Below are 24,090 nucleotides of genomic sequence, written 5' to 3' on the forward strand. Positions count from 1 at the left end.
TATTCTCCTCACATTCTCATCAAAATGATGCAACAATGGCTGACACAGGAAGTCAAAGACAGCATAATAGCAAAAGTCAGGGCATACAATAGAACAACAATTATTGGGAAGTTAGAGGATCGTGTGGATAGTCAGAGGCTTTTTCCTAGGGCTGAAATGGTTGCCACAAGAGGACACAGGTTTAAGGTGCTGGGGAGTAGATACAGAGGAGATGTCAGGGGTAAGTTTTTTATGCAGAGAGTGGTGAGTGCGTGGAATGGGCTGCCAGCAATGATGGTGGAGGCGGATACAATAGGGTCTCTTAAGAGACTTTGGGATAGGTATATGGAGCTTAGAAAGATAAAGGGCTATGGGTAAGCCTAGTAATTTCTACAGTAGGGACATGTTCGGCACAACTTTGTGGGCCAAAGGGCCTGTATTGTGCTGTAGGTTTTCTATGTTTTTAAAATCTGTTCCAGATTTATACAACTCATATACACACTATAGACAACCTTCAGTGACCAATTAACATACTGACCTGCATGACTTTGGGATATGGGACAAAATTTAAACACTCTGAGGAAAGCCACACTACACAGAGACCAGCCAAGGTCAGGATTGAATATAGATCTATAGCATAAGAGACAGCAGTTTATTAAGGTCAATCATCCCAGCCCCAGGGCATCACCATAGGAGTTCTTCATGGAATACCCAAAGCCCAACCATCTTCAAGTGATTCATCAGTGACTTTTTTTTTTGCATCATAAAGTCAGAAGTGAATATTCATTGATTATAGTGCAATTCTGTTAGCAAATCCCTGGTGAATAAAACTGTCTTTGCTTGCATATCACAGCCTAAGACATTGGAGCAGAATTAGGCTATTTGGCCCATTTAGTCTGCTCTGCCATTTGATCATGGCTGAAGCATTTCCCTCTCAACCCCATTCTTCTGCCTTCACCCTTCTAACCTTTCAAGCCCTAACTAATCAAGAACTTATGAACCTCTGCCTTAAATACACACAATGACCTGGCCCCCACAGCTGCCTGTGGCAACACAATCCATAGATTCACTACCTGCTGGCCAAAGAAATTTCTCCTATCTCAGTTCTAAATGGATGTGCCTCTATCGTGAGGTTGTCCCCTGGACTCCCCCACTAGAAGTAACATGTTCTCCACATCCATTCTATCCAGACCTTTCAACATTCAACAGGCTTCAATGAGATCTGCCCCCCCCCCCCCACCATTTCGATTCCAGCAAGTACAGGCTCAGAACCATCAATCATTCTGCATATGAAACGCCATTCAATACCAGAATCATTTTGTGAACCTCCTTTGAATCCTCTCCAATGTGAGCACATCCTTTCTTAGACAAGGGGCCCGAAACTGCTCACAGTACTCCAGGTGAGGCCTCACCAGTGCTTTATAAAGCCTCAGCATTACACCCTTTTTTTATATTTTAGTTCTCTTGAAATGAATGCTAACATTGCATTTGTCTTTCTCACCACTGACTCAACCTGTAAGTTAACCTTTAGGGAATTTTGCAATGAGTCCAAAATCTGTTTGCACTTTGGATTTTTGAATGTATCCCTGTTTAGAAAATAGATTTTATTTCTTCTACCAAAATACATGACCTTACACTTCCCATCTGCCTCTTTGCACATTCTCCTAATTCCCTCTGAGAGCCTCCCTACTTCCTCAATGTGACCTGCTCTTTCCCCCTATCTCTGCATCTCCTTCAACAACAGGTATACATCTTTGGATACTATTGGGGTGGGGGAATGACCTAACTGAGGAAAGTCACAGTGGTGGGATCTCTGGCACTGAGTTTGCCTCTGTGACTCAGAAGGGAAGGGGGGAAAAGAGGCACACTATGGTGATAGGGGTTTCATTAGTAAGGGGAATGGACAGGAGGATCTGTGGGTGAAAATGAGATTCTTGCATGGTACTTTTTCTCTTGGGTGCCAGGGTCTGGGATATCTTGGATTGATTCCTTAGCAATATGAACTGGGAGGGTGACAGCCAGAAGGCGTGGTCCATGTAGGAAAGACCAGTGATGAATTTCTATTTAGGGAGTAAAGTGAGTTAAGTGCTAAGTTAAAGGGCAGAACCTCCAGGGTTGTGATCTGAGGATTGCTACCCATGCCACATGCTAGTAAGGCCAGAACTAAGAAGATTATACAGCTTAATATGTGGCTAAGGAGTTGGTGTAGGAGGGAGGGTATAAGATTTTTGAATCATTGGGCTCTCTTCCAGGGAAGGAAGGACCTGTATAGAAAGGACTGTTTGCACCTGAACTGAAGAGGGACTAATATTCTAGCGGAAGGGTTTGTTAATGTTGCATGGTGGGGTTTAAATTAGAGTGACAGGGCGATGGGAATCATAGTGCCAGGATAGTTAGTGGACACCGATCTTGGTAAGACCTCAGACAAAGTTGGGAATCAAAAGTTTGAGCATGGTGCAACTAGTGTCCTGAGCTATATTTAATTGCAAGAAGTATCGTAGGAAAGGCAGATGATAGTGCTGAAGATGAAGTAGCTGGTTTGCAAACAGAGGCAACATGTAGAGAGGAGAACCTGTTGATGGGGTGTAGTAGCAGTCAATGGGATGGAGAAGGAGAAGCTAAAGTCAGATGTATCAGTATTACAGTGGAGTAAATGGAGTTACAGAAGCATGAGAGAGGAGTTGGCCAGAATTGATTTGAAAGGAACACTGACAGGGATGATGGCAAAGCAGCATTGGCTGCAACTTCTGGTAGCAATTCAAAAGGCAGTGGATATATACATCCCAAAGAGTAAGAAGTGTTCTAAAGGAAAGGTGACACAACTGTGGCTAACTAGAGGAGTCAAAGCCAACGTAGAAGAGAGGACATATAATAGAGCACAAATTAGTGGGAAGTTAGAAGATTGGGAAGCTCTTAAAAACCAACAGAAGGCAACTAAAAAAAGTGAAAGTGAGCTAGCCTATAATATTAAAGAGGATACCACTAGTTTCTTCAGATACATAAAGTGTAAAAGGGAGCCAAGAGTGGATTTCAGACCACTGGAAATGATACTGGAGGGCTGGTAATGGAGGACAACAAAACAGCGAACGACCTGAATAAGTATTTTGCATCTGCCTTAACTGTGGAAGACACTAGCAGTATGGTGGAAATTCCAGGTGTCAGGACATGAAGTGTAACCATGACTAGAGAGAAGGTTCTTGGGGAAAATGAGAAGTTTGAAGGTAGGTACACAAGTCACTGGACAAGATAGTGTACACCCCAGAGTTCTGAAACAGGTGGCTGAAGAGATCATGGAGGTATTAGTACTGATCTTGCAAGAATTACTAGATTCTGAAATGGTTCCAGAAGACTGGAAAGTTGCAAATGTTATTCCAAGAAAGGAGAGAGGCAGAAGAATGGAAACTATAGGCCAATTGGTGGTTGGGAAAATGGTGGAATTGATTATGAAGGATAAGGTCTCAGGGTACTTGGAGCCATGTGATTAAAAATAAGCTATAGTCAGCATGGTTTCCCCAAGGGAAAATTTTGCCTGACAAATCTTGGAATTCTTTGAGGAAATACCAAGCAGGATAAACAAAGAAGAATTGGTTGATGTTATGTATTTGGATTTTGAGAAGGCCTTTGACATGATTCCACACGAGGCTGCTTAACAAGCTACGAACCCCTGGTATTACAGGAAAGATTCTAGGATGGATGAAGCAGTAGCTGACTCGTAGCAGGCAAGCAGTTGGAATAAAGTCAACCTTTTCTGACTGGCTGCCGGTGACTACTAGTGTTCAATGGGGGTCTGTGCTGGGGCAGATTATTTTTATGTAATCTGTTAATGATTTAGATGATGGAATTCATGGCTTTGTTGCAAAGTTTGCGGACGATATGAAAATAGGGGGGCAGGTAATTTTGAGGAAGTAGAGAGGTTATAGAAGGACGGGAGAATTGGCAAAGAAGTGGCAGATGAAATACAGTTTTGGGAAGTGTATGGTCATGCACTTTGGTAGAAGAAATGAATGGGTTGACTCTTTTCTAAATGAAGGTAAAATACAAAAAACTGATGTGCAAAAGACTTGGGAGTCCTTGTGCAGGATTTCCTGAAGGTTAATTTGCAGGTTGAGTCTGTGTTGAGGAAGGCAAATGCAATGTTTGCATTCATTTCAAGAGGACTAGAATATAAAAGCATGTTGAAACTTCATAAAGCACTGGTGAGGCCTCATTTGGAGTATTGTGAGCAGGTTTGGGTCCCTTATCTTAGAAAGGATGTGTTGAAGCTGGAGAGGGTTCAAAGGAGGTTCATGAAAATGATTCCAGGATTGAATAGCTTGTCACATGAAGAGCGTTTGATGTCTCTGGGCCTGTATCATGAGAAATCAGGAGAATGAGGGGTGACTTCATTGAAACCTATCAAATGGTTAAAGGCCTGATAAGAGTTGATGTGGAGATGATGTTTCCTATGGTGGGAGAGTCTCAGAATAGGGGGGCATACTTTTAGAACGAAGATGAGGAGAAATGTTTTTAGCTGGAGGGCGGTGAATCTGTGGATGCCGAGTCTTTACGTATACTTAAGGCAGAGGTTAATAGATTCTTGTTTGGTCAGGGCACGAAGTGATATTGGGAGAAAGCAGGAGATTGGGGCTGAGGAAAATTGGATGAACCATGATGAAATGGCAGAGCAACTCGATGGGCCACATAACCCAATTCTGCTTCTGTATCTTATGGTCTTATGGTATCATATGCAAACTTGGCAACAAAGCTATCAATTCTGTCATCCAAATCATTGAAATACAACTTAAAAAGTAGTGGTCCCAACACTGACCCAGCATAACACCAGTAGTCAGTGGCAGACAATCAGAATAGACTGCATTATTCCTACCAATCAGCCACTGCTCTGTCTATGCCAGTATGTTTACGGTATTATATTTGACTCTTATCTTGCTAAGCAGCCTGGTGTGGCACTTTGTCAAAGGCCTTTTGAAAATCCAAGTACACACTCTCCACTTGCTCTCCTTTATCTATCGTGTTTGTTATTTCCTCAAAGGATTCCAACAGATCTGTCATTGAAGATTTTATTTTAAGGAATCCATGCTGACTTGGGCATCTGATTATGTGCCTCCAAGTACTCCAAAATCTCATCCTTAATAATCAAGTCCAACATTTTCCCAACCACTGAGGTTAGGCTAACTGGCCTATGATTTTGTTTCTTCTGCCTCCCTCCCTTAAAGAGTAGAGTGACATTTGCAATTTTCCAGTCCTCCAGAACCATGTCAGAATCTATTGATTCTTGAAAGATGCAGGTGCTGTCATTCCTGCTAGTGTGGCCTCTCAATTAACATCGGCCAGCTGCTCTTTCATTCCTCTGTATTTCCTTTTACTCCACTGTAATGCTGATACGTCTGACTTGAGCTGCTCGCTCTCAATGTCTGATATAGGAGCAGAATTAGGCTATCTGGCCCATCGAGTCTGCTCCGCCATTCAATCATGGTTGATCCTTTTTTTCTACCTCCTCCTCAACCCCAGTTCCCGGCCTTCTCCCCGTAACCCTTGATGCCATGTCCAATCAAGAACCTATCAATCTCTGCCTTAAATACACCCAACAACCTGGCCTCCACAGCTGCTTGTGGCAACGAATTCACACCCTTTGGCTAAAGAAAATTCTCCGCATCTCTGTTTTGAAAGGGCGACCCTCTATCCTGAGGCTATGCCTTCTTGTCCTAGACCCTCCCACCATGGGAAACAATCCTTTCCACATCTACTTTGTCTAGGCTTTTTAATATTTGAAAGGATTCAATGAGATCTCCCCTCATCCTTCTGAATTCCAGTGAGTACAGACCCAGAGCCATCAAATGTTCCTTGTAATTCTATCATATTATGATCACTGTCTCCTAAGGGTTGCTTTACCTTAAACTCCCTAATCAAATCTGCTTCACTACATGACACCCAGTCCAGAATAGCCTTTTCCCTTGTGGGCTCAACCACAAGCTGCTCTAAAAAACTACCTCACAGGCATTCTACTACTTTTCCCTCTTAAGATCTAAAATCAGCACTGACTTGATTTTCCCAATTATTGAAATCCCCCATGACTGTGGTGACATTGCCCTTCTGACGTACATTTTCTATCTATCATTGCCATTTGTAGCCCACATCCTGGTTACTGTTTGGAGGCCTGTATGTAACTCTCATCACGGTCTTTTTACCCTTGTAGTTCCTTAGGTGATTAAACATCTTCAGATCCTATTTATAAGGATAACACAAAATTCTTGTATAACCTCCCAAGTGCTTCAGTAATTCACCAGGTCTACACCAGTTGTCACTCCCTTTTCCTGCAGTCTCTTCGAGAGTGAAGAGCATACTAGCCATGTTGTGGAAACAATGTGGTTTGAAACCTAAGAGTCATCCCAACTTAGATATGGTGTACTTCAGTCCTTCTCACTGCATCCACATCCTGGAATTCTTACCTTCAGTGTACTAAAACCACCATCAAGGCTACAGTCATTCAGAAAAGCTACTGACTTTGCTCAGGCAGGATGGGATGAGTAATAAATGCATCCATGCCAAGGATGCTCATGAGTGTATTAGATAGACAAGACACACTGGTTATTGTGGCCAGCAATGCAGAAATATGATTAACAAAGAAGTGTTTCACTTAAGAGGTTTTATCTGATGTGCTGGTTCCAAGTAAATCAATTAGAAAAACTACTTTTGCAGTAAGGATTCTGATAAGAGTATAGTTTTGTTTCCCACTCTTCTGTCACGGAGCTCTAATCAACTGGTTCATTGTCCCTATTTTGCATGCATAATTGTACTGTAAGGAAGAGACAGAAGGTAATGAGGAATACATTTTACTGTTCACCTGCCTTGATTGAAATTAAGATCATCATGTCAAGATAATACCTGTGTTGTAAATTCTGGTGGTGATTGGATGATTATTGAAGGAATTAGTGTGTTAAACTTGTTATGGCTTTCACATGGGGCTCAATTGCTATCTAAATTAGGACTTGTATAGGGAAAGCATTAGAAGAATATCTCATGTACAGTAATGGTGAGTTTCTTAAGTCAATTTAATCAGGTCAGTCACTATCATGAAATGGCTTCTCAAGAAAGTTCTTCTGCACAAGCTATATTCCATTCTCCATTTGTTTATTTCTGTTGCAGCTGGCTATGCCTTGTAATTTAATTGTTTCCCAATCTAAGTGGTACCTTGTCTTTTAGAATTGATCTTTAAGCTATTTGCCATCACTCCTTTCTAATTTCTGTAGCCCCCCTGGCAAGCCTCAGGGTCGCTCAACTCACAGCCCTTGGCCCTACCAAACTGGGTAATTAAGTTTGTGTGGATGCTGTGTGCTGTACCCCACCTTGCCAAATAACAGACAATACACCATATACGATTGAATAAATTACAGTTTATAGATATTACTGGGACTATATAATTAATAGAGATAAAATATAAAAGGCAAATAAAAGGTGCCACACATCAAAGTTCAATCTCTTCATGCACAACAGTTCGAGCTCTAGTAACGGTCCTCCCTTCACCATTCGATCCCCTCTGACCACCTCGACCTGCCGCCTGGGACCAACCACGGTGGTCGACCAGACGCTCCACACGAGTCTGTCTCCATCTCCTCGCCTCGCCAAAGACCCTGGACCTCGGATTCCTGCTCGGGGTCCGACCCCGTTAGCCAGCTCACAGCACCTTGTCCATTCTCTCTCTCTTCATTGCCCCTTCTGCCCAAAAACCCGCGCATCACAATAACTTACAGACACACAAGAAAGAATAACATCTATCCCAATTGGTTCGTTCATTCTCTTATCAATAGTATAACCCAAACAAGCTGCTAGTGGGAGAACTTTCTCAGCAGTTAACATAACAAAGAAGCCATTTTAATTAGCCTTCGCAGTAACATAAAAGAAGAAACCCCTTACATTTCTATGCCGGGGGTAGTGGTAGAGGCAGATACATTTTGGACATTTAAGGGAAAGTTGACCATATTGCAAACTTTCCCATTTTTCTTATCCAATTGATTCCTCCTTCAGAGACCTAAAATTGATGGGACTTCCATCACTAGTAATAGCGCAGGGGGAGAGTTGTCATGTGTCCTGACAACTTCATGAACAGGTACAAGTGTGTTAGATAGACAAAGCACCTGAATGTTATCTAGAATTGTGTCTGCCTACTTGGGCATTGTACTTCAAAAACCTACTGTCCACTAGAAAAGAAAACATGAGAGTTAAATGATACCCCCACCAAGAAATGTTACCCTGAGGACCTTGGAAGTCACATTTCACAATTTTCTTTTTCCCTGTTTATCCATTGAGTTTTGAAAGTCAATGGTCAAAACATTTATTTTGAAAATATTGCTAGCTCTGAAACATGTAGACAGGATGAATGAATGGATGGTGTCAGGAAGCCACTTCTCATTACATATACATGTATATAGGTACGTGGAGGAATTTAGGTGGGGTGTTATATGGGAGGTAGGATTTAAGGTTCGGCACTACATTGTGGGCCAAAGGGCCTGTACTGTGCATGTCCTATTCTATGTTCTATGTACAGGTGTCCCCCGCTTTTCGAACATTCGCTTTACGAAACCTCGCTGTTATGAAAGACCTATATTAGTACCCTGTTTTCGCTTTCAGAAGGTGTTTTCACTGTTACGAAGAAAGGCAGCGCGCGATAAAAGGCAGTGCGCACCCCGAGCAGCCGCTCTCCCCCGGATGCGGAACAGCATTGCTTTAACACGTTGCATTGAGCAGCCGTAAGCAAGATGAGCTCTAAGGTGTCAAGAAAGCCTGAAAGAGTAAGGGTGTTACACTTAGCGTAAAACTAGACATAATTAAGCGTTTTGATCATGGTGAACGAAGCAAGGACAAAGTGAGTTTGGCTTGTGGAAGTTGACGAAGATGATGTTGAAGAGGTTTTGGCATCCCATGACCAAGAACTGATAGATGAAGAGCTGATGCAATTGGAAGAAGAAAGGATAACAATCGAAACCAAATGCAGAAAGTGAAGCAACTGCATGAGATTTTCGCTGCAATGATAAAGTACAACTTTAATTTTGAAAGGATACGTAGGTTTAGGGAATATTTGCAGGATGGTTTGAGTCCTTACAAACAACTGTATGATAGAAAAATATGCGAGGCTCAGCAGTCAAGCAAGCCTTCCACATCAGCCACAGCAGACGACGAATCTCGACCTTCGACATCAAGGCGGGCAGTCATAGGAGAAGATGAGCTGCCTACCCTGATCGACGATGAGATGACACCCCCGTGTTCCACCACCCCAACCCCTGGGCCCCGGACAGATACTGTACCGATTCGCGGAGAATGCAGCGGTAGCCGGGAGGCACACAGCACATCTTTAAGAAAAAAACCGAAATAAACATGCTAATTAATTAGGTGCCGCCTAGCATGTAATTGTCAATCGGCAATCGCCTCTGATCTGCGCCGACATTTACGTGCCGGGCAGCACCTAATTAATTAGCATGTTGATTTTTGCTTTTTTCTTAAAGATGTGCTGGGTGCCTCCCAGCTACCGCTGCATTCTTCATGGCAATGTATCGGGTCGGCGGCCCGAAGGGGGTGGGGCCACTGCACCACCCAGCGTGAGGCGACTCAGTCTAACACACCATCATCAGTGTGCTCGGCGCTGTTTCCCCAATTCCGGTAAGTGATACTACACTGTACATACATTATTTCTACTTTATACAGGCTGTGTATTTTTACGTGTTGTTTGGTAGATTTGGCAGCTTCATAGTTTAAAGGTTACTGGAGAGCGCGTTTATGCCAACAGTGCTTGCGTGAGATTTTCTGCCGAGAGCGCTTGCATGAGATTTTCGCTACGGAGATCTGTGCAGGCAATCGTTATAGAGAAGTATTTCTACTTTATATAGGCTGTGTATTTATCATATCATTCCTGCTTTTAGTATATGTTACTGTTATTTTAGGTTTTATGTGTTATTTGGCATGATTTGGTAGGTTATTTTTGGGTCTGCGAATGCTCACAAAATTTTCCTATATAAATAAATGGTAATTGCTTCTTCGCTTTGCGACATTTCGGCTTACGAAACATTTCATAGGAACGTTCTACCTTCGGATGGCGGGGGAAACCTGTATCATTGTATTGTATCTGATGTTTTCGTGGCAATGGAATTGGTGAAGACCCCTTAAAGATGGGGTGTCAAACTCGTTTTAGGTCACGGGCCAGATTGGGCAAAATGTGACTTCATGCAGGCCAGATCAGTTGTGCACGTGTGCGCGCTCCCACAGCTTTCGTTGTCTTTGTTTCTTCAACCTGCTTTCATGTCTCAGTCTCTGCTACAACTACAAAGTGTTTCATTTTACGAATTTCATTTCTGATGAAGAAGATCGCCTAGCAAGCTTTTTTTTATGATTGGTGTTAACTTACAGTCGTAGGCCACAAGAAAGTTGTGATGAGAGAGGGAAAAAACGATGCTATTTTGGCTAAGATTGTTTTAGGAGCTACACCCTTTACATTAATAAAGCATTTGAAATCGAACACTAGCAGACACAAATGTAGACCTAACGAATCAAATTATAAATGTAGGCTACACAACTGCACCTAATTTTTATTAGCCTGCTTCCAGCAATCAAACTCAGACAATGAACACAGTTAGCCTCTAATTTTTATTGAAGTGATCTCATTTACAATAATAGAATAGTCAAAAAATGAATGAATCGCAATATTATGACACTCAATATTTCAATATGCATTTTGCTTACATGTGGCAGTGCATTGAACAGTGTCACTCATTTTTCACTTGCTGCTTCCAGACACCTGACATCTCTTGGCTTTAACCAGCCTGTCAACATCAGGGACCAGTTTCTGAGCAGTTATGATTTTCATAATGTCATTTAGATGTGTGTGTGTCAGCTGCAAATGCAGTTTGGATTTGTTAATGTTCGTTATGGAAAATGCCTGCTCATAGAGATATGTTGTCCCGAACATGCAAAAGATCTTTTAGGCAAAGTCTGTCATCTTGGGGTACATCGGTCCCAGGTATTGATAGAATGAGTCCAAACCCACAGTCTCAAATTTATATTTCAAAGACATCTATTTTTGACAGATGCAACACTGAACTCTAGCGCTTTGTGGATCCCACTTTCATCCTAACTCTCAGATGTAGATAAAAGTATCACCTACATCTTTGTTTATCTAAATTCAGCTTTGCAAAAACCTCATTGAAACACAAGTTAGGCTACTAATGAACTAGTTTTGTCATTGTACTGTAATTCATCCAACATCCACTGTATTTTAATAGGCTTTACTTCATAATTCTAATGGTGTTTCTAACATTATAAAAGACTTGTGTGATTAACTGGGCAGCACAGCGGAGCATCTAGTTGATCGGCAACCTCACAGTTGTAGTGAACCTGGTTCAAACCTGAAATGGGCTGCATGGATTTCATAGAACATAAAAGACTACAGCCCAGTACAGATCCTTCAACCCACGATGTTGTGCCGACCTTTTAACTACTCCAAGGTGAATCTAATTCTCCCCTCCTACAAAGCCCTCCATTTATCTATCATCCATGTGGCTTTCTAAGAGTTTTTAAATGTCCCTAACATATCTACCTGCACCCCCACTCTGTAAAAAGCTTATCTCTGACATACCCCCAAACCTATCTTCCAGTCATTTTAAAATTGTGCCCCTCATATCTGCTTGTTCCACCCTGGGGGAAAAAGACTCTGGCTATCCACTCGATCTGTGCCTCTGTCAAGTCCTCTCTCATGCTCCTTTGCTCCAAAGAAAAATACCCTTGTTCACTCAGCCTATCCTTATAAGACATGCTCTCTAATCCTGGCAACATCTTGGTAAATCTCCTTTGCACTCTCTCTAAATCTTCCACACCCTTTCTATAATGTGATGTCCGGACTGAACACAGTATTGCAAGGATAGTCTAACCAGGGTTTTATTACAGCCAAAACACCATGTGCCCTCTTAGCCACTCTATCAACTTGCATAGCAACTTTGAAGAATCTATGAACGTGGACCCCAAGGTCCCTCCATTCCTTCCCACAGTAAAGAATCCTGTTACTAGCCCTATACCTTAAAAATTAATCTTCCAGGTTGAACTCCATCTGTCACTTCTCAGCCTAGCTCTGCATCCTGTCAATTTCCTATTGTAATCAATGACAGCCTTCTACACTATCCATAACTCCACCATTTTCATGTAATCTGCAAACTCACTGACAAACCCTTCCACTTCCTCATCTAAGCCATTTATAAAAATCACAAAGACCAGATCCTCCTGACTTTCTGAATGAACATACACCACATCCACCTCTCTACCTCATTAATGTGTTTTATCACACACTCAAAGAATTTAATCAGGCCCGTGAAGCATGACCTATCCCTTGTAAGGCCATCCTGACCATCCCTAATCAGAGAATTCTTCACTAAATGCTCATAACTCCTGTCTCTAAGGATATTCTCCAATAATTTACCCACTGGTCTCTAATTCCCAGGGTTGTCCCTACTTTTTTTCCCAAATGAAGGAATAACATTTGTCTCCCTCTAATCATCTGGTACTACTCCCGTAACCAGTGAGGACACAAAAATCATTGCCAATGGCACAGCAATTTCTTCCCTTACTTTCCATAGTAACCGTGGGAATATCCCATCCAGCCCAGGAACTTATCTATCCTAATGTTTTTCAAAAGTTCCAGCACATGCTCTTTCTTAATGTTGAAATGTTCTAAAATATCAGCTCTGTTTTATGCTGTACTCACAAAGGTCAAGATCCCTCTCACTGGTGAATTCTAAAGCAAAATATTCATTAAGGACTTCCCCTCCTCATAATTCTCAGTCCCTCAATTAAATGCTTCCCATACCATCTGCATTTTCCTGGGCTGATCTAGTTTTCTCCCAATCCTAAAAGCATGCAAGTTGGTTGGTTAATTGCCACTGTAAATTGCACTTTGGGCATAGATAAGTGGAGGTGTCTGTGGCAAATTGATGGGAAAGTGAGAAGACTTGATTACAAGTAATGGGATTGCTTTATGATCCAACATAAATTTGATGTGCCAAAATAGCTTCCTTCTATGTTGTAAGGAAATATTGAAATGCATGATGTGCATGTCTTGACATTAGAGTCTAGGTTAACTTTTATGCATCAGGGTTTGTCTCCGAAATGTTTTCTTTATCTTTTGTAGGATTCAGTCAGGGATTGCGTCGTTCAATAGGTGGAATTGCCACAATAATGGGCCCTATGTGGGCAGGAGGTTTACTTAACAATCTTTATGTAATGTTAGGAGTCATGATGGGTCTTCTGATACTTTTAACTGTAAGTAAAATGAAAACTGGAAAACAGATTTCGCTATGATTTCTTGTGTGGCATGGCTTATAACATAAATTGGATATTGATTTGCAAATTGTAGATTCTGAAGACTGACAATTGTATCAACTTTTATAGTTATTTGAACAATGATAGTCTACCCAGCCCACTTCAGGCAACTACCATGAATTGTGCTTAACAATATGTGAAGAGTACATACAACCTTGAAGATCATACTTTAGCAATTTGAATGAGATTCTGGAGTCAAATTGTAGTCGGAAGTAGGACCATTGGTTAATCATTTTTAGTACTCTTCCTTCAATTCACTCTATCAGAGCTAATTTAGGCTTCCTACATCATGTTCTTTGGATATTTAGCGTTTTAGACCAATTCTGGCACATAGAGACCTGCTTCTTGCTCAACCATAGATAGCCGCAAGTGTTCATTTATCTATCAGGGTATGGAGAAGTTAATTAATTTAAAAAGCACCTGTGTCATTTTGCCAGAGTTATTTTTTTTTTGGGGGGGGGTGTGGGGAAGGATGTATAAGCCAAGTTTGATTAATCTTAAGCAAATAGTAATGATACTTACGTGAAAATGAATTAGCTGATTTTGACTAACTTTGTTTTATGTTTTAGGTGATGATGGTATTATCATACAGTTATTTGGTTGAACCTGCCCCAACACTGACATCATCTGTGAACAGGAGAAACAGGGATGATGATTGATTAAAGTAATTGATAGCAGGAGAGCACAAGGTAAAAATACACACTGTGCTTTGTCAAAGCTGAGTATGGAGCAGGGGGGTTCTTGCTTCAGTTCCTGTTTTGGGGGTTACTTGGGATTGAGCACAGTTTATTTTATCTCCAATTATGAGTTTTGAGATGGCTACTGAAGGAAATATGCAACTGTAGACTGTTCCATAGATGGGGCAGATGGTGACAAGCAATGCAGTAGTTGGGTAGTTTGTGAGCCAGTCTGCTCCTCCTATCACTTTCCCAGCATCTTTCTATGTTCAAGATACATGGCCTTGAAGTTTTCACTAACTTGCAGAATGTTCTGTATCATGTTCATCTTGCAGAGTCCCTTACTCCTATTCTGGTTCTGCAACCAATGTGGAAACCAGGGACAGGAGATGCCTGACAGGATGGGCGAGTCTATAGTTTGTGAGGTTAGCATACTCTTTCCACCAGCTTCTGTCTGCCAACTTAGTAATTTCTTCTTATAATAGAGCTCAGAACAGAATGATTTTTGGTCTGGTCTTGGGCATGACTAATCTAGCTGACTGAGCGTAACCACAGCTTCAGTACTGTGGATGTTAACATCTCCCTTCTAGTGAATTAGGATGATTTTGCAGAAACTACATTATTTATTTTTTCTCCCAGCTCCTTGAGATGTCTGCTGTAGGTAGTCCAGTCACAAAAGAATATAGGAGGAGAGGAATCACCACTGCCCAGTAGATCATGAGTTTTGAGCCTTTTCTGGGTTTTTATCTTCAAATATGCCCTTCTTTGACTGGCTAAAGTTTTTGTAGGTGCATTGAAGGCATTGCTGAATTTTCACACCATTTCTTCAAAATAAACTTCTGTTTTTCTGTGTAATTGTTCATCATTCTTCATAACTGGATATGGTAGACTTAGAAGTGATCTATTCAAAGTTCAAAGTAAATTTATTATAAAAGTATGCTTATGTCACTCTGAGATTCGCTTTTTGTAGGCACTCACAGTAGACACAAAGAAACACAATAGAATCAATGAAAAACTACATACAAAGATGGATAAACATCCAGTGTATAAAAGCAGACAAAATATGACAAATACAAAAGAAATAATAATTAATAATAAATAATATTGAGAACATGAGTAGTAGAGCCCTTGGAAGTAAGTTCATAGGTTGTGGAATCAATTCATTGGTTCAAGAACTTGATGATTGAAGGGTAATAACTATTCCTGAAACTGATGGTGTGGCTCCTAAAGATCCTTCCTGGTTACAGCAATGAGAAGAGAGCATTGCCTGGTTGGTGGGGGACCTTGATGATGCATGCTGCTTTTTTGTGGCTGTGCTCCTTGTAGTGCTTAATGGTGAGGAAGGCTTTTCTTGTGATGGACTGGGATGTATCCACTACTTTTTGTAGGTTCCTCTATTCATGGGCATTTTTGTTTCCATTCGAGGCCATGGTGCAACCAGTCAGGATACGGTCCACTGTGCATCTATATGCTTGTCAAAGTTTTAGATGACATGCCAAATCTACGCAAACTTCGAGACAGTTGAGGTACTGCCATGCCTTCTTGGTAATGGAACTTGCATGCTGGTTCCAGGACAGATCTTCGGAAATGATAATGCCAAGGAATTTGAAGTTACTGACCCTCTCCACCTCCTGATGGGGTTATCCCCTGATGAGGTCATGACTTATTGACCTCCAGTTTCCTCCTCCTGTAGCAAATAATCAGATCTTTGGTTTTGCATCAAGTCAGAGTTTGTTGTAGCAGCATTCAACCAGAGTTTCAATCTCACTCCTGTACACTGAGTTGTAACCATCTTTGATTCAGTCAACAGTAGTGGTGTCATCAGCAAATTTGAATATGGCAAAGGATTTGTACTTATCCTCACAGTCATAAGTGTATATTGATATGTAGTCAGTTAGAATAGAATAGAACTTTATTGTCATTTCTCAAGACAATGAGATTGCAGTGCTACTCCAGTCCGTGCAAAACAGATACTTACAATGTATGTGGTATGGTTTAATTTTTAAAAATCCCATATTTACATACAACAAGTAACTTTAATGGTCCTTAACTCTCAAAGGCCATTGGCAAACTGGGCTGTAGTATTATTCAACCACAACAGCCCCTGGGAAGAAGCTGTTTTTCAGTCTTACTGTCTTGGTTAAGGCATTTCTATATACCCTACCATATGGCAGGAGATACAACAGATCTACCAAATGTGCCTTCTGCAGTTTAGCAATATAAGCGTGATTTGGGGCTTGTACTCTTGTACGCTCACTGAATTATATTTGGTTTTAAGTGAATCATGTTGTAACTAAGTGGTAATATAATGAAAGGGAAATAAATTCAGAACCAAAATTAGATCTATTATCACTGATTTATTTCTGTGAAATTTGTTGACTGACAGCAGTGATACAGTGCAGGCATAATATTTCCATAAAAGTGAAATTGAAAAGGAACAATAGGGTGATTATGAGCTCACGGGCTGTTCAGAAGTCTGATGGGGAAGAAACTGTTTCTGGATTATCGAGTGTGCGTCTTCAGTCTCATGTTACTCCTCCCCAGTGGTAGTAACAAGAAGAGGGCATCTCCTTGATAATGAGGGTCCTTAGTGATAGAAGCCACCTTCTTGATGCATCATCTCTTGAAGATGCCCTTGATGATGGGGAGAGTTGTGCTGATGATGGAACTGCCTTGAGTCTATAACTGTCACAACCACGGATTCGGCAGTGCAGCAGATACAGTAATTACGCATGTGAATATGGACGTGTCAGCTAATTATTATTTCATTATGATGGTATTTAACTCCTTTCTTTTCATCATAGTGCTTGCCTATGAACACCCTTGTGCCTTTCTTCCCTGTTGCTTGACTCCGGCTGAGAGGAATTACAATGTTGGGATCTGGCGACTTCTGGCTGTCAAGGAGGCCCTGGAGGAATGGCGACACTGGCTGGAGGGGGCAGAGCATCCATTCTTGGTCAGGACAGATCACAAGAACCTCTCCTACATTCAGGATGCAAAGAGACTCAATTCTTGTCAAGCCTAATGCCCTCTCTTCTTCATATGGTTCAATTTCATCCTCACCTTTCGTCCTGGTATGAAGGATACAAAGGCTGACACTCTCTCCTGGCAGTTCAATAGAATTGAGGACAATGCTGATCCAGAGCCCATTCTTCCTTGCTCGTGTATTGCTGTTCCGGTGATCTGGGGAATAGGGGCAGAGGGGAGGACTGCCTAACAGTCAGTCCCAGGCCCAGGTGGAGGACCTCCCAACCGGCTGGCTGTTTGTCCCTGCTGCGGTGCATTCCAAAGTGTTGAAATGGGGCCACTCCTCCTGTCTGGCTGGACATCCAGGATTTCAATGGATCCAGGAGTTTATAAAGAGACAATTTTGGTGGCCATCTATGTCCCAGGATGTCCATGACTTTGTATCTGCCTGTCCCTCCTGCGCTTGGAACAAGACATCATGCCAGCATCCTGCCGGTCTGTTAAGTCCACTACCTGTGCCCCACTGCCCCTGATCCCACTTCTCAGTAGATTGCATCACTGGACTTCCCCCATCTAATGGAAACACCACCACTTTGGTGGTTGTGGATGGATTTTCCAAGGCTGCCCACTTCATCGCCCTCCCCAAGCTCCCATCGGCTCGTGAGACTGCCACACTCAGCCCTCCCCAAGCTCCCATTGGCTCATGAGACTGCCACACTCAGTTCAACATGACTCCACGCCTTTCCTCAAGACATAGTGTCTGATCACAGACCACAGTTCGCTTCCTGCTTTTGGAAGGCTTTCTGCTGTCTTGTAGGAGCCACGGCCAGCCTCTCATCTGCTTTCCACCCCCAATCCAATGGCTAGACTGAAAGCGAACCAGGAGTTGGAGATAACCTTGCATTGCCTTGCCATTTCTAACCCCATGTCTTGGAGCTCCCAATTGGTTTGGGCAGAGTCGCCCATAATAGCCTCCAGTCATCCTCCACAGGTATGTCTCCCTTTGAGATTGACGTAGGAGTTCCTGCTGCTGAACAGCTAGTCCAGCGCTACAAGCGCACCTGGAGACGAGCCAGGGCTTCTCTATTGCGTGCCCAGAAACAACATGCCTGGCCAGGAGAGAATGTCTGGTTGGCATCATGGGAACTTCCCTGGAAGTCGAGAGCCGCAAAATGGCACTGCACTATGTGGGACCGTTTGTAGTGGAAAAGGCTGTCAACAAGGTGTTGTATAGGTTGTGTCTGCCAGCATCATTGAAGATCCACTCAGTATTCCATGTTTCCCAGCTCAAGCCCGTTACTACCCCTCCCCTGTCCCCAGTCACCACATCTCCCCCTCCTCCCCACTTGGTAGATGGTTCCCTTATCTATACGGTGCTGCGCCCCCTGCCACCTTGTCGGATACGTGGTAAAGTCCAGTACCTTGTGGATTGGAAAACGTATGGTCCAGAAGAACATACTTGGATCCCAGTGAAGGATGTCTTAGACAAGTCGCTGATCTGGGACTTCCAGCGGGCACAGGTCTATGATGCCTCAAGGACTGCACCTAGGGAGTGGGCCCTGTTACAACCACGGATTTGACAGTGCAGCAGATACGGCAATTCCGCTCGTGAATATGCACGTCAGCAAATTATTATTTCATTGTGATGGTATTTAACTCAATTCTTTTCGTCGTAGTGCTTGTCAAGACTTGAGCAAAGCACAGCAACATTTTGCTGCCAACATGCATTTGGCCTTGCCTGAGAAATTGGACCGGTGAGTCAACTGACTCTGAAGACTAGCAGTATTTGGTTTATATTTAGTTATTTCTTTCAGCCGCAGTGTTGGCTTCATTTTCCATTTGAGAGTTTTAGTTAATGGCCCTGTTTGGCCTAGCGCTTATGGTTTTCTTTTCCTTCTAAATCTGTTCACATTTAAGTCTGTGAACTATTGACCCGCTTCAGTGTTCGTTGCTCCGCACTTGGGCCATATCCAAATATAGTGACAGTAACTCTGTGTAGTCCCCCGCAGTCCTGTGCATTGGAACCTCCACAGCAGGCTGTGAGGCAACCAGTCAGGATGCTCTCCACAATACATCTGTAGAAATTTGCTGAGTCTTAGGTGATATACTAAATCTCTTGAAAATCCTACTGAAGTAGAGAGCCTTCAATATGTTGGGCCCAGGATAAATTCTTAGATGTTGACACTCAGGAATTTGCCCTTTCCACTGCTGACCCCTCGAGGACTGGTGTCTGTGTTTTCGGACGTCTCCCTCCTGAAGTTCACGATTAATTCTTTGGTCCTGCTGACATCGAGTGTGAGGTTGTTGTTATGGCACCATTCAACCAGCTGATCTGTCTTCCTCCTGTACAATTCATTGTTGCCATCTGGGATTCTGTCAACAACGGTGGTGTCATCAGCAAATTTAGAGATGGTATTTGAACTGCGCTTAGCCACATAATTATGGGTGTAGAGAGATAGAACAGTGGGCCCTTAGCATTGTCAATGATCCTTTCCATCTGGCCAATAATCTCTGATCCAGTTGGTGTAGTAGTATCAGGACAAGAACTGTTAGGATGGCAAACAACTTTCTCTCTCAGGTCGTAAGACTATTGAACTCCCTGCCACCACCCAAGTCTCATCATGTGAGAAGGCCCAGTACTGTTATACTGTTGACTTTTTAACTTGTATCATATATGGACATTATTATTTGTTAATTTATTTGTGGTAATATGTACTGTGTTGTGCACCTTGGTCCAGCAGAATATGGTTTCATTTGGCATTTAATGTGTGGACTGAACTTGAAATGTGCCTGTGTTTAGTATAAATGAGGAGGTGATGTTATTACTGATCTGCACAGACTGTAATCTCCTGAAAATGAATTTTAAGGATTCTGCTGTTATTTATGGCCCATAGACAGGTTCAGAAATGTTAGATCTTGATTACATGCATTCCATTTAGTTCAAGGGTATACTTGTACAATGATAAGTAAGGCATAACAAGTATGAAGATAGCATTTATCTCCACTAAAGAATGTTGTCATGGACAACGGAGGCTGGTGAAAGAGAGGTTAACTATGTTTTTACACTTCTGATGAAGGGTGACATTCTAAAATATTAAGCTTCTCTTTTCACAGATGTTGCCAGGCCTGCTGAGTGTTTGTTTTCTACTTCATTGCAGATTTTCATCAATTGCAGTTGATTTTCATGTTGTGGCCTCTAGTTATTTTTCTCAGAGACTGCTGTGTAATTAGTCTAGTAATTGTGTCTTTCAAGACTTGCCTGATAGGTAGTTAATAGAGCCAGAGAATTTTTGAATTAGGAGCTGAAGTAAGCCACTTCACTGTTAGAGCCTGCTCTGTTATTTAATTAGAATATGGATTATCTGACTGACTCCACATTGCAGTCTATCTACTGTAACCCTACACCCCTTGATTATCAAGAATAGCGATAGATTGAACGATAGGGGTTATAAAGTATGAACATTATTTTGAAGCAGGAATAGGCCTCTCAGGTCCTTGAATTCTTTAGCAATTCAATATAATTATGCTTGATTTGATTTATCTTTCTCTACGTTCACACCTACCTGCAGTAACCTTTCACTACTGCTCCAAGGAAGAAAGATCCAAAAACTCAAAACACACGCAAAATGCTGAAGGAATTCAGCACATCAGACAGCATCTATGCATCTACAGAATCTCTTGTGTCTCCAAGACTCTCAATCCTCTGGGAGAGAAAAAAAAAATCACCTCATCTGAGCGACCTTTTAACTTTTGATACCTAGTTCTAGATCCACCCACAAGACAAAACAGTTTATCCTGTCAAAAATCCCTGGAATCTTGAATGTTGCAATAAAGTCCCCTCTTACTCTTTCAAACTTCAGCAGATGCAACCTTAGCCTGTGTAATCTTTTCTCATATAAAAAAAAAGTCCTCCCCATTCCAAGCATTAGTCTGGTTGTCATATTACATTAAAACAAAAACTATGCAGATGCTGGAAATGTGGAATAAAATTAAATTGAACATACTCAGATGATCAGGTAGCATCTTTGAGGGGAAAAAAAGAGTTCTTTGTGTTGAAGGATCTTGGACCTGAAGCATTAACTGTTCCTGATGCTGTCAGGGCCGCTGGGTGATGTTTCCAGAAATTTCAGTGATGTTAAGTTTAATTGATGAGCAGATAGGGAATAATGGTCCCTTTGAGATAGATGGAAATGAGAGAGTTGCTGGGAGAGGTGATTTTGGAAATGGTGTTAGCATGAATTTGGGTGCTGGCATGAGGGTTATGTGTAAGATGATGCCACAAAAATATGAAGATGAATGAAAAATTACTAAATTGAACCTGCTTAGAAAGGAGAAAGGATTGAAGAAAGAGAGGTTCGGAAAAATGGGTACACATATGGGAAAGGAAAGGAGAAGAACTGTCTAAATCAGGATACTGGAAAAATAATTGGACCAAATATGAAGACTGTTTCTGAATTTAAGAATATTCATGAATGAATGGGCACTTGTGTATTGTAGGAGAACGGGTGGGAGGGTAGAAATACATCTCTACCAAAGGAGGCGTAAGGCGCTCCTTCTCACCACTAGTCTGCTGGTCACCTTTGGGCAAGGTGTAGCACCCGCTTAGCCACTCCCCCCCCCCCCCCCCCCGCCAGTCATGGTCACTTAAGGCCATGAGAGAAGTGGCAGATGGTCTTCTGAACAGCTGGTGCATATCACAAGTCTTGGCTATACGACCATCGATTTCAGGCAATCTCTGAACTGTATTGATGATGGCTGGGGTCAACCATCTTGTAAAGACACTTCCCAGAAGAAGACAATAGTAAACCATTTCTGTAGAAAAGTTTGCCAAGAGCAATCATGGTCATGGATAGACCACGATTGCCTACATCATATGACATGGCACAAAACGAATGAATGATATAGGAGAATGACAGACAGATGAAGTATTTTGGTAGAAAATGAAGACCTGTTAAAGTCTAGATTAAATGTTAAAGGACCTATGCATATGTAGTCTACATGCAATAAGCAGGTACCTTTTTTTAACATGAGAGTCACCCTTTCCATAGATTGTTAGACTGTGATGTTGTTCGATAATATGCTGCCCGACCAGCTGAGTTCCTCTAGTGTGTTGTGAGTGCAACATTGCTGCTATGGTTGCTCCTCCCGTCTCTAATACATATCTTTAAAACATCACCTAATTCAGGTTTTAGTCATGTGTCCTCACTTAACACTGTGATTTTAAAAAATCTATGTAATTGGATTTTGTTGCTTTAAACAAAGTTGGTGCTGTTCTATCATTATAAAACGCTTAACTTTTACCTTCCACTGACTTTTGTTGTGGAAATATCTAGTACAGGTTTCTCTTTTCCAATCACTCAATTGAAATATAAAGGGAAAGAATTAATCCTAAGTATCCTTAAACTGGTGACTTTAAATTTGCTATGGTGATACTCCTCTATCAACCTGCTACAATGTAAAATCTTCACTCTCCCCAAAAAACTAGAATCTGTATGAACAGAGTTGTGTTAAATGCTGTGATAGTATCCAGCAATTCAGATATCACAAACTATTCAAGCATTTTCCATTTCATCACCTGAAACACGATTAAATTACTGATTTCGATGTGCTCCCTACTGGTGATAGTTCATTTATGCTTTGTCATATTCTGATTTACAGGAATTTGTGTTATTGATTTTATTAAATGAAATTTGTCAAATATTAATTTGCACAATATGTACCTTCTTTTCCCTTTCCAGATCTCCGATATTGCTGTGTTGACTCACCATGTGTCACATAATATGTGCAGCTGCTACCATATTTAATGCGAACATTTCTGTTCAGTCAGCTTTTTGTATATTTTGGTAATTGTACAAACTGAAAAGATGTCATAAGGTGATCAGGTAAACTGTAGAAAAGCAATATAAAATGTGAGCACATGTATGTCTTCCTGTTCATTTCAGGTCTCAGAAGAGTATATACTTCCCCGACTTTATTTTTTAAATTATAGGCCATGATTTTGTGTACATTTATTTTGAAATCACCGTTAAGTTAATTGCTTTTAAGATAAAAGCACATTTCTCACTGAGATGTCAGTATGTATTAATAATATTGTAAAACTAAAGAAAGTAAATGTGGATAGATGTGGCAATGTGAAATCATATACTTTTCAGAAATGTATTTAATGAATTATGTTTTATATTGAAGTTGGCATGGCTTTGTTTGAAAAAATACTTCCTGAAATAAATAAATAATTCAATTCTGATTTCAGTTCTCTTAAAGAAAGCTAACAAATTTAACTGTCTCCTTTAAACAAGAAGTATCATAAGTATTAACTGTTCTTGCCTTAATGAAGCCAGCTAGAGGTGCTATCATATGGAGTCAAACCATGGAACCAGAGCACCTTGCCCATTCTGACCATCAGATACAAATCTATAATAATCTCATTTACCGGCAGTCAGCCCTTAGCCTTCTGGGTCATGGTAATTCGGGTGTTACAGTGAAAGGAGTGTTAGCATTGCTTTGACAGTTGAAGACCAGAAGTAGATTTGTCAACTTTACTTTCATCTGGGCCCAATCACAATTCAGTATACAGTTTAAGCTAATGTGAAGCTGTGCCTCATTGCCTAAAGCTACACAAGACATACCAAGATATACAGTGCATTTAAAAAAGTATTCACACCCCTTGGAAGTTTTCATGATTTATTGTTTTACAGCATTGTATCACAGTGGATTTAATTTGGCTCTTTTTGGACACTGATCAACAGAAAAAGGCTCTTTCATGTCAAGGTGAAATCATCTCTACAAAGTCATCTAAATTAATTACAAATATAAAACACAAAATAATTGATTGCAGAAGAATTCACCCCCCCTTAACACACAAATCATCACTGATGTAGTCAATTGGTTTTAGAAGTCATATAATTAGTTAAATGGAGATCAATGTGTTTCAATTGACTGTAGTAAAAATACATCTGTATCTGGAATTCCAGTTGTTGGTGAGTCAGTATCCTGGCAAAAACTACAGCATGAAGACAAAAGAACTGTCCAAGCAACTCTGTGAAAAGGTTCTTGAAAAGCACAAGTCAGAAGATGGATACAAGAAAATTTCCAAGTCACTGAATATCCGTTGGAG

General features: G+C 41.3%; 1 protein-coding gene across 2 annotated transcripts in view; it reads left to right on the forward strand.

Annotated features, from left to right (window-relative positions):
- mfsd8l1 (major facilitator superfamily domain containing 8-like 1) overlaps positions 1 to 23,189 on the forward strand; it is a 103,351-nt gene extending 80,162 nt beyond the window's left edge. The window contains exons 11-13 of one of the 2 annotated variants that reach the window (XM_072255300.1): positions 13,142 to 13,272; positions 13,902 to 14,021; positions 22,715 to 23,189. In XM_072255300.1, the coding sequence (XP_072111401.1) occupies positions 13,142 to 13,272; positions 13,902 to 13,991 (221 nt within the window). In that variant the 3' untranslated portion in view covers positions 13,992 to 14,021; positions 22,715 to 23,189. Of the gene's footprint in view, positions 1 to 13,141; positions 13,273 to 13,901; positions 14,022 to 22,714 lie in introns of those variants that run through there. The other variant, XM_072255304.1, reaches the window with a different exon arrangement.
- Positions 23,190 to 24,090: the final 901 nt, after the last annotated feature.

This window comes from Mobula birostris, chromosome 4, assembly GCF_030028105.1.
Source record: "Mobula birostris isolate sMobBir1 chromosome 4, sMobBir1.hap1, whole genome shotgun sequence".
NCBI lineage: Eukaryota > Metazoa > Chordata > Chondrichthyes > Myliobatiformes > Myliobatidae > Mobula > Mobula birostris.